The sequence below is a fragment of the Uloborus diversus genome, chromosome 1, assembly GCF_026930045.1.
Source record: "Uloborus diversus isolate 005 chromosome 1, Udiv.v.3.1, whole genome shotgun sequence".
Classification (NCBI taxonomy): domain Eukaryota; kingdom Metazoa; phylum Arthropoda; class Arachnida; order Araneae; family Uloboridae; genus Uloborus; species Uloborus diversus.
In genome coordinates, this window is record NC_072731.1 from 195,171,109 (window position 1) to 195,183,247 (window position 12,139).

General features: G+C 33.5%; 1 protein-coding gene across 1 annotated transcript in view; it reads left to right on the forward strand.

Annotated features, from left to right (window-relative positions):
• Window positions 1–12,139, forward strand: part of LOC129218091 (hemicentin-1-like) — a 116,782-nt gene that overhangs the window by 78,405 nt on the left and 26,238 nt on the right. Inside the window, exons 10-12 of the mRNA XM_054852288.1 lie at window positions 2,492–2,681; window positions 4,235–4,392; window positions 6,572–6,838. Of these exons, the coding sequence (XP_054708263.1) occupies window positions 2,492–2,681; window positions 4,235–4,392; window positions 6,572–6,838 (615 nt within the window). The remainder of the gene's footprint in view (window positions 1–2,491; window positions 2,682–4,234; window positions 4,393–6,571; window positions 6,839–12,139) is intronic.

The following is a 12,139-nucleotide window of genomic DNA, read 5'->3' on the forward strand; positions in this document are numbered from 1 at the left end:
TCTAAGTAAATTGCCAAGTTAGACGACAAGTTGTAGATTCTACAAAAAATTTTTACCGATAAAATATTCATCCACAGAAACCAGCAAAAATTGAAAAGTAAATTTTGTCCGTGGGTACAGCAGCTTCCCCTATGCAGTTTCACGCACCATGTGTATTATTTCACCAGGGTGTTATTTTTTCGTCTTTTTTTTCTTCCTCGGTACGCCTTCCTTAGCACTTAAACGAATTTCATAAGCAGAGCTTTATGTTAAGGCTTTTTTTTTTTCACTGCTAGGGAGTAATTAAACGGACAATTCACATTTTTCCTGAAATTTAAAAAAAAATCGAGGTTTGATGAATTCGTTCGGTTAAATTACAAACTTCCGCTTTTATTGTTCAAAGGCAGACCCGTGCTTCCTTCTAACATGTAGTAAGAAGGGTAAAGTAATTTCGCTGCTCGAAAGTTATTAATCTTGTCTTCATGCGCGATTTTTTTGCAGTCTCCTGTGTTTTTAATTAGATCATTTATAATTCATTATTTGCCACTCTTAATTTCTTGTCAGATTTTTCGTATTTTTAAAAACCACTTATCGGTTTACTGCTCACTGTTTTCTACTGAGTCAATCTTAAATGGGGAATCGCTTAACCTTTTACTCAATAATTCATTTCTGTTTTACCGAACAACTCATTTACTGCATAAACATTTCTCTCATTTTAAATGTATCCTCTTTCCGACTCATATTTTATTATTTTTTGCCGAAGTTGATCGTGAGTACGTAATATTATTTCAGATCTCTGAGCTGTCTACTTCGAATTGGCGCCAAAGCTCGCCTCATAACTGCCCTGTAAAATTAGTTCGACCGCTCCCTGACGGCAGCGTTCACGCTCAATCGAAGCCAGTAAATATCGCATTCTTCTGCCTCATAAAGCAAAACAATTTTTCCTTCTCCCTTAGCGAGTTTTTTCACGACTTCCTTCCCATAAATTCCCACTAGCTCAGCAGCTATTTTCTTCCTCGTCTTCCTTTCTATCTGAAATTTATCGAGAGGAGGATAAAAGCTCAATTGTTAATTTCTTGCGTAAACACCGGATTAATATGTATTCACGAATAAGCAGTTTTATTTTCTGAAATATTTAAATAAACATGCAATCTTTAAAAAGATTTTCATGAAAGGTAATGATATACATACGTTATGGCTCAACTAATTTAATTAAAAAACACAATTTTTTGCAGCACGCAAATGCCGAAAATTCCATTTTTAGATTGAAAAATGGAATTTTGTTTTTGGATGACTTTTTTACACTTAATTAATTCCTTTTTTTCCGGTTCAACATTTACGGTAGTACTTAAGCTTCAGTATGAAGGTCTAGTATTATTAAAATATTTAATGCGTATGGAATCCTCATCTGCACTCTTCACACACTGAATTTTAGAATCATACCGACTTTTACGAAAATAATCTTACATGTGAAAAAATATTAAAGTTATAACTTCTAAACTTAGTACATATTTCATTATTTCAAAAAGGAAGTGAAGCAATTTTTCTGCAGTTGCTGACTTAAAAAGATTTGAACTTCGTTTTATTCAAGAACTATGTTAGAGGTGTTAGCGGTTTCCACCTCGACGTTGTTTGAGGTAAAAGTTTAAAGCAAGTCGTCTTCGGTTAACCAAACAATGCCCATTAGATTAACAAAAATCTATAGAAGTGTTCACCAAAAAGGAACAACAATTTCTTAAAGTTGTGGTTAAGGATAACTTAAAGCGATCTTTCAATTAGAATAACAACAATAGCAACAAAAGTACCTAGTAACTCCTATTGGAATGTAGACCGCAGGTTCATACTAACGACTTTTTTCTACAAATCCCTATTAAAATTATGAAACAGTGTTTTAATGATAAAATTTCATTAGAAATCTCATTAGGTTAAAAATATTTCTCCTAATCAATCGTTATTAAAACAAATAACAAAGTTATAATGTTTTTTTTAAAGCTGATTTCATAAAAATGTCTGTTAGAATATAGTCAATAATCTCCAAAAACCTCCTTCCCTATAATGTATTCAACACTTTAAAAAATAAAAAAAAAAACGTATATATCAATCGTCAGTAAGAAATATACACAACATGAACCAAAAAACAAATTAAGGTAAAAAAAATCTAAATAAATAAATTGAAAATTGTGTTTCTAACGAAGTCAACTTTAGTAAAATTTTACAATTACTTACTTTGTTACTTACAATTACAACTTTAACAATTACTATTTTTATACAATTTCTGTCTTATGATGAAAAACTACTGCTTTCGAACAGTGTAAAATTTTTAAATTCTACGTCCAAAATAAGTTATATATAATACTTGCCTTTATAAAATGATGCATCCGCTAAGATTTTCAATATGCTCAAAAAAGTGGAAAACAGTTTTAAGCAATATGTTTTTAATTTTTTATTTTACAGCATAATAACTTCACAACTTTGTTTCTATTTTTTTTTTTTTTTTTTTCAAAATTTACAGCTACCCCTTCTTTTGTTCGAGCTCTACCTCCAGAAAGTGGAGCCCCACGCAACGCTTCATCCGTCCGTTTGGTGTGCCATGTGGAGTGCGATCCAGCGTGCGACATTTCTTGGTACCGAGGTACCGAACCTTTGAAAAATTCAAAGTTTTTTTCCATAGAGACTTTGACTTTAGATCCAGATCCAAAGAGGTAAAACAATATTTTCCTGATAGCATTATAAATGTATTTTTTGTGGTACAAACTTAAGCTTCTTTAAACACATCAACTATGATTACAATGGAAATTGCGGGATAATAGATTTTAATGTGTTCGAGACGTCATATTCGTTTCATGAATGATTATAGCCTAATCTCTGAGACGTCTGTCAATTCATCTGCGATTATTTATCTAAAACTAAATCATATGTCAAGGAGTTTAATACGTATTTTCGTTTAATTTGATTCCTCCAGTTTGTTTCGGGTAAATTGCGTAAATGATGGTGGCCTCAGGGTAACGCTTTGAACTTGTAACTGGGGGACACGAGTTAGATGTCTACTAGGTCATCTGTGTACGCTAATTGCGACTCGCGGACACTAAATCAGTCGTAGTCACAAAATCTTCCACGTTCCCATTCCAAATCATAACCTCTGTATCATGGATTAGGGGTTGTTCGGCCCCTCATCTTGATCAAGAAGTGGACGTAGTTTCGGGGTATTTTATAGTGCGGTGCAAGGGGGGTTCTCAACCTTTAAGACTCTGCGCCCCCTTTTGAGCACTGATGTGAGTTCTAGCCGCCGTGATTTTTACTGCCTATCGTATAAAATTGTATGTGCGTTAAGAGTTTTTTATTTTTTTTTCAACCGGCTTCAAAAAAAGACGTTCTCAGTTCGTCGAAATATTTTTTATGTATGTCTCCCCATAACTCGAACACGGATAGACCGATTAGGAAAATTCTTTTTTTTTTTTTGAAAAGATAAGCATACTTCCCAAGTGATCCCATGGTCATCAGGTCAACATCTGAAGATGGGATTCTTGAAAAATCAAGGAAACTCTTCCTATTTTATAGGCAAAGTTCAAGCGATTTCTGTTGTTTTCAGTGACTAGTACACTTCCTTTCGGAAACATACTTTGATAAAGTGAAACTGATGATGAAGACAATTTTCTTTGTAAATAATTGCGCATTTGATAATAAATAGAAAGACGCAAATAATTACTACTTTCTTCACAGTCTTCGGAAGTCTCCGAGATACTGTGCTCTATTTTTTTCTCTATTGTGCTCATCTTAGCTGTTTTTAGACTCATCTGCTAGTGCTCGACGCTTTCTTACACGAGAAAGAAATCGGCGGACGGCTCAATTGAATCTATTAAAGGTTAAGCTCAAATTACTTAATAAGTTAAACTGATATTATAAATGCATAAAATAAAGTGCCTATAGCAGTAGGTAAGTAGTGTTTATGATGTTACTGTAATTTTTTAAGCTTTATTGCAGAAAACAGATAAGTTTTTTTAAGTTTAAACAAAGTTATTGAAAAAATAGGAATTCAGATTCAAATACAGTTTTCTTTTGCACCGGTCAAACCAGAAAACGGATAGTAACATATAGTTTCAAGACTAGATTTTTTATGATTAGTGCATTTACCAAATTGTATCTTCATATTTTGTGCAGTTTCGTTTTTAACGAATGTATTTAAGTTTACGTTTCTCCGTAAAGGGAAACACTAATAATATTTAAGTTTTATTTCGGTAATTTTTCCTTCTTCCAGAAACTTATTGCGCTCATCTGTTGGAAGTTTGTCCTGGTCTCCGAGTCATCTTCCTGCAAGCAGTGGTGATTTTTTTGACTCCAGTACTTTTAGCTGTATTAGCTCTGGAAACGAATTAGGGGCTGGAGTTAACAGTTCGACGCTTTTCAAAATAGAATGTAAGCATTATTTTTTTTTGCTCATGCAAATCAATTGAAACGTCTATGGTTGTATTCTTTTAACACTCCGTCGGGCGCAACTGATCTATTAGGCACACCTCGAATACGTTAGTTAGCCACGCGCCCTCAATAGCTTATGGAAAAATGTATATTCATTTTCTCAAATAAACTTGTTACATTCGAAAATCATGAAAAACTTTTATTTCTCTTCTTTGGTGTTTGTAGTTGACATTTTTTTCGTAATAAAAATGTGAACATACGTAGAAAAGATCAGTAGATCAAAGTGTGCTTCCCAGGCTCAATACGCCCGATCATGTTCTACAACATATTGTGCCCGACGGAGTGTTAAAAAAATAGATGTGTGCAATTATTTAATTTTTAAATGATACTTTTTTTATCTACATTTAAGGTGATGAAGCAGATTTTTATTTTATTTTTCTGGATTAGAAAAACGAATAAGTTTTCTCTTTTAAAGGTTTAAGTAATTTTCGTGATTTATTAAGTACTTTAAAAGTGAACTAAAGAAAAGAAAACAGCTAATCCGGCTTAAAGTATGATACTTAAAATACTGCATCTATTGAAACGTTTATCTCATAGTTTTTTGAAAACTAATTCAGGGAAAAGTATTTTCATTGTCAAATGTAAATTATTTTCTCAGAAATTAACGTTAACGAATAAATTATATGTGTATCTATTACGTAAATCTATATATTGACAGATCTATAAAGCGCAAAAGATAAGTAAGGTGGTGGATAGATAGATGTGCATAGCCGTGTGCATTTTTATATTAATAGTTAGGTATAAGGGTCAAATGGAAGCAAAATTTATCGAAAATTGTTAAACACCTAAATATTGGATAAACAGAATTTATTCACTTATGAAACTACTAGTACCACAGTGCAGATCGACTTTCTCACCATCAATTCAACAACTCTCTTCATTTTAAAAAATCCATAATTTTCCAACAAGGAGTATTAAAGCAGCTCAACAGTTCTCTATAGCAAAACGCGGATACCATTTCACTGATGACATGCCATTTCATTGACGATTCCGTCTGGGAACACGAAATCGATGAATTCCGATAACGATGACGAGGATCTGGTTACAATTTTATACTATCGGGCCGCAGAGATGTCCATTTAGATATTCTGCCTTCATTTGATGACAATAGCACCTGCGACTCTTTTCTATAGGAAATGGAAAAATCGATGATTTTCGATGGCAAAACTTCAGCATTAAAGAGATCGTCTGTAGTAGGACTTAAAAAAAAACTACTCTCACTTCAGATTTCGACGATTCATCTGATAGGAAATTGTATAAAATCTACTGTACCATTCTATTGTTAAAAATAATTGAAATTAATTAAATTTCCACTGTTGTATTTAGTGGAAAACGAATTGAAACGAATCAATTTTTAAATATTAGCAATTCTGATCCATTTGGCCGGTTGTAGTTTAATTCATAGTTGAAAGAAGCCGGGAAAGACGCTTTCTGAGAAGTTCAATACTTCTTTACTGGAACATAAAATGTAATTGATTAAGCATTGCATTAAAAGTAATCGATTAAATTCCTGCGCGGTTTTTGTTTCATGTTACTTCTTTTGAAATGCATAAAGAATGGTGTTTCATTCAAATTTGTTAAGGAAATTAAACGATTATAATAGGTTGATTTAATTATAAGATTAGGGACCATGTTCTGTTCAACTTTCTTTAAAACCGGCAAAGTAGTTCTAAATGTGTAGTGAAATGCTTTATAATGTAAAACGTATATTTTGCAGTAAGTTACCGCCCTAAGCCAGGGCTAAAGCAGAAATACGTAAAATGAACCGCCAGCTCAGTCATTGCATCCAAGAACTGAAAAGCACGAAACTGCAGTCCCCGGATGGAATGACTGGGCAGGCGGTGTATTTTCTGTAAAACTTATATTTTTTTCCCTGAAAATAAAAAGTAATAATATTCAAATAGAAAAGAAATTTAAAACTCCCTTATAGGGATGCAGAGAAGTTCTTAAACACAGACCGTGTGTGTGCATATTAGAAAAATAAATGCATAAAAAATTATTCAAAAGAAAAAAAAAACATTTAAAAAAAAATTAAGAATCTTATTGCTTCAAACTGTAGCGCTAACGGTGTTTAGAAAACTTTCAAACTTTGATCACGTGCTTTTTTTTTCATACCTAGATCCACCAGAGAATATATATGTGTCTCCGCCCTCCTTAGAACTTACAGAAGGTACAGGAATCATCCCTCCCGAAGTGACGTGTGGGGTTTCTTCCTATCCTCCAGGAAAATTCCTGTGGACCCGAGGTGAAGACGGCGTTCTGTCCCATTCACCAAAACTGAAATTCAACGCGTCTGTTGTGTCCAGAGAAATAGCTGGAACTTATACCTGTCACGTCAGAAATTCACATGGAAAAGTTAGCAAAGAGTTCGAGCTCAAAGTTAGACGTAAGTACCATTGCTTTCATTCAAACCTTCTCTAAAGCACAGACACATTCTAGTACTTATAATATTTCAAGATTTCTTGCAAGTGTTAAAAGTGTTAAAAAAAAAGGAAATGCCTCTTTTAATCCGTTTGTGTGAAAATTTTCTATGCATTGGAAATAATAGGATGGCAGTGCTTTGAAGTGACGCGGCCGTCTCTAATACTGTGCTTGGGACACAGGAGATTGATATTTGAGACACCATCAGGATTTTCATTTAAGTGAGCCGTCCGACGTCAAGATAATTTTTTTCCCCAAGTCAGCAGTATTTTTAATTCTTAGTGGAAATGCATTGCTTTTCATTGTTCCATTAAATTTAAACTTTTATTATTTTATTTGATTTTACTTGTTTATGTAGTTCTTAACGCTAAAATTAAACTATGTACTAAAATCCTACACTACACCCTAACAGAAATTGAAGAAATGAGACTTACAGGCCTTATCCTTTGCATATCTTACGTAACATACAATGAACCTGTAGTTTAGGTTTGTGCGAGGGTTATTCGGATATAAAGGTCCAAATTGTCGTAGCTAATCGAATTCCACGCAAACATTGAAGCAGGCATGCGTATCAACTTTCGGCATGCCTTGCGCGTCAATCGACTTATTTGCAGTGGCATTGTTGCAGTGTGCTACGTGCAGTGCTATTTCAAATTGCTTAAAACAATCGATAAGCGCACTGACTGTGAAATACGATCAGTGATTCTGTTTTTGACAGAAAAGAACGTTTCAGCAGCGGAAATTTACAGACAGATAAGCGTGTTTTGACGTGGTGTTTTGACGTCTTGAGTTTTGTTGCTGCATGATAATGCCAGACCCCATTCTGTCATTCACACACAAAATCTTAGCACATATTTAGGATGGGAGCATATTGACCCCCCACCGCACAGTCCAGACTTGAGCCGCGTGATTTTCACTTATTCTGCTACCTAAAAGAGTTTCTCTTCGGCAAGCGCGTCACCACACGTCACGAGGTGAAAGAAGCAGTTCAAGACTGGTTGTCCCCACAGACGGCAGACGCCTACGACTTGCAACCAAACGGCACGACCTTGAGGGTGGCTGACCTGAACAAAATTTCAGATTTATGTCAATTCGCGTTAGATATGAACCCAGGTAAAGCGGTTTGATTGCATAGGCTCTTGCTTGGCCGCAATGGGAATCCAAAGTTGCTAGTTTAGCTCTAGAAAAGTAATGGTTTTTCCTTTGAAATTTAACTTTTTTACCTTGCAATTGCATTGCAGTATTACTCAACCGAATGCATTCACAATAAAGAATCAAGTCCCCCGACCGTTAATTGTACTAACAAGAGACGCGAAAGATCTTAGAAGAGTAAATATTGTCCCAAAGCTTCAAATTCCAAAGAAAACGGTATTGCAGTTCTGGAGCAAAACAAGAAAATTTAGACTTTTAACAAATTTTTGTAGCCGAACTAGAGCACTCATCCGCACTCAAACTATTTTACCTGGGCTCATATCTAGCCCGAGTTGACTTAAATCAGAAAATTTAGCCAGATTCGTGATCTTCAAGTTTTTGTCGTCTGATCCAAACTGGGTTCCAGGACTCGAGAGTTGCAATTCAATTTTCATTGAAATTTGAACCTTTGGCACAGTATTTGCCCTCCCAACGCTTTCGGTGTCTCTTGTTAGTACGACATAGGGGAGGAAATATTTATTCTATGCTGTGAATGCATTCTGTTGGCTCATACTGCAATGCAACTGAAAGGAAAGGGAGAAAAGAAAAATTTCAATTGAAAAATCATTGCTTTTCTGGACTTAAGTAGCATTTTTGGACCCCCATTGAGCCAAACTAGGGCGTATGCAGTCAAAACGCTTTACCCGAGTTCACATCTAGTGCGAACTGATCTAAATTCAGAATTTCATCCAGATCTCTGACCCTCAAGATCATGCTGTTTGGAAGTTAGGCATACAGAAGCTTGTAGAACGTTATGACAAATGTTTAAAACAAATATGGAAACTAAGTAGACAAAAGAGATACATGTAAGGAATTTAAAAAAAAAAAAAGTTTTTAGAAAAAATCCGTAATGTTTTATAAGTAAACGGATCTTAGTTTCTAACTAACCCTCGTATATTGAAATACGATTTTGTGATATTGAGGAGATGTGAGCTCAAGAAGTGTTATAGGATGATTCTCGAAAAAATGTTCCGTGCATAACGCTAAGTTTTGTACTTTTTCCAGCTAACCAAAGCCTTCAAAAAATAATGCTGTTGGGGAAGAATACATGCTTTAATATACTATCAAAGCATAACAGTTAATCCCACATTTAAATAATAGTTTCTTGAATAAAATAAAAAAAAAACTTTTTTGAGACATTTTTTTGAGAATCGAGCTACAGTTTGAAGTCCAAACTTATAAACAGAGGTTTTGGTTGTGGTCTTAGAAATTCATGAATATGCTAGAGAGCAGTCATTCTGAACACAGGAACCACCAAAACTGTTATTGGCAAATTGATTACTATTTCAAGATAGTTTCAAATGGAAAAATTATTCCCAGAAACTTTTTGAAATTGCGCCATTAATCGATGGGCAAAGTGTCTTCAAAAAGCGTTTTGCAAAAATTTCCTTCAGAAAACGAATTACTTTGAAAGACAAAAACTAAAAATATAAGCATACTTAAAACTCTGAAATCCATCATCTTTCGTTTTCAAATACATTCTGTCCCAAAGAAATTGGTTTTGAAACATGCTTCTTCCACATTTTGACAAAGACAAATTTAGACCCACTCTGAATGGAAAGATAACATTCATTTTAGAAGAATAATATATATTTCAGAAAAGACTGAAATGGAGGCAAAATACGAATAATCTTTTTTAGTTTTGAAGGGGTCTGTCTCAGAAAGGTAAACAGACTGCCGATTCATACATTTTGGAAATGTCACCATTGTTCATATTTATTTACCTCAATCGAGAGGAAACATTTATTTCAAGGAATTTGACGTTTAAGATAGGTACGGATTATGTAAGGGAATTTTTGCGCAGAGTTTTGTTTTAAGAAGTTTGATTTCTTTTCTTGGAATTCATAATGCTGTTTTCATATCCAAATTGAGTTGAACTCCACTAAAAGAACCTATCTGATAGAGAAATTCATATGAAATTATAAGTGCTTTTCTTTTTGTGGGAAAACAAAGCGTTTGCCGTGATATTAAAAGTCGATTTACTGCTCAATATGAAAAATGGGGTAATATGAAAAAGCAATATATCCAAGGGCACTCATATGCAAAATTGTAGGGGGGGGGAGCTCAGGTATTTTCCCCATTACTTTTAGCTGGATATTTTCCCCATAGAAACTGATTTCAGTGCAGATTAGAGTTGTTAAAGTTTGACATTTTTAATAACTTATTCATTAACTGCTGAAGAAGAAAAGCTTTTACACTTTTACCAAGAAAAAAGTACTAAAAGCAAGGAAGTTTTAAATTCTAAGGGGAGGAGGGTCTTGAGCCCCCACTTTTTCTCCCATATGGGCGCCTTTGAATATATCCTTTTTGAAACTAAAGTTTTTCAACTACGTCATTTATTCAGGGTAATAATTTTAAAGTTTTACTAACAGTGAAAAAAAAATACTAGTTTGCCTGCTTTCCTTCTTTATTATTTTAGTAATTCTATTTCAAAGACAATCCAACCAATCTCAAAATTACATAAAACTACTAAACTATTTCAAACTACTAAACTAATTCAACTTAGAAGAAATTCAAAAAAGGATATACTTTAGCTGTTTTCCGTTTGCTACTGTTTTATTGTTGTCTTTGATACTTGTAATAAAGGGATTGAACAACCTGTTCTAGGAGAGTATGTCAGATTAGTAAAAAAAAAACATCAGAAATGTTAAAGCTATCAGATTAAGATAAGGTTGATTAATTACTAGCTAAAAAGTGCACATTTAGAAAATCTGACGATTGGAGCTGACGTAAGTTGTAGAGGTGTTACGAAGTTGAAAGAAAAAGAAAAAAAAAACCTTGTCTTGATAGAGCGGTTGATTTTTTTTTTAATTATTTGTTTTAAAGGGAAAAAATTTTAATCTGTTTTTTTTTTCGCTTAAATGCCTTCAAAGGACGTTATCTTCTTTGGAAAATAATGATAGAATTTTTGTACGAATATTAACCTCTGGAGAACACAGCAAACATACTTTTCTTAATGTAAATTTTCTGAAGAGTTCAACCTCAAACCCTTCTTCTGTAAAATTTCATTTCTTCGTATTGTGGCATTCATCTTCCTGACTCGCTCAAGTAAGTTCACGTAACAGCTTTTATTTTTAATTTCTGAATTTCTGTAGACTCCTTTTCCCCACTGTTAAAGGGGACCATTATATACCATTGTCTTCGTCTTATAACCTAAACTACAAAATCTAATAGGTCCCCCCACGACGCTCTAGTAAATCTTTATTTAACATCATGGGTTTTCAAACTATAATGTTGTTATAAAATAATCCATCTTCGTTTTGAAATTTCAGCCTATTAGCGTGAAAATTGCTTGTTTTAGAAAGCACTGAAAATCAACTGACATTTCGGCAAATACGAGAAAAAAACATAAATAAATAAAATAAAACTAGTTAATATAATTGAATAATCTTCTACACAGTTTATCTATTACTCTTCCACAAAATAGGTACTATATTTCGCTTAAGTGCATTTTCATCACCATATTTATTGACAACAAGATCTTATGTCATACATTTCTTAAACATTTTCGAACTTTTTCAACATCACTTTGAGCGAGCCAAAGATCTCTCAAATAGTTGACGAACTTTATTACTCATTTCGTACACTGCAACTAATCAAACACATATTGAGCACGTACACTGGTCTCGTTTTTAAAATATATCTCAGTGCTCTTTCTAGCCTATTTTTAAAATACCGCTGAGAGCACTTTCTGAATACGGACACTTTCCCCCCTTTCTGGGAACAGTTTTCAATACTTTTTAAAAAACATCTTTAGTTCAGCCCAAACGATAGTTTCAAGTGGTATGTACAACCATAACTTTTTTCTGTTTTTTTACAGCGTATTAAAAAACATTATTTCCAACTGAATCAGTGTTTCGGAGTAATTTAAACAGGTTTATTACCATGATAAATATTTGTACATGAACAGAAGTAAAAAAAAACGATAGAATTACTTTGTTTAAAAATGATAAACATTTAGAAATGTGATTAATTTAGAAATGTGATAAATATTTAAAAATGATAAACATTTTTAGAAATGACTGTGACATGTGATGTTGAGTATAACTGTAATGATTTTCTCCAGGATTAGTTC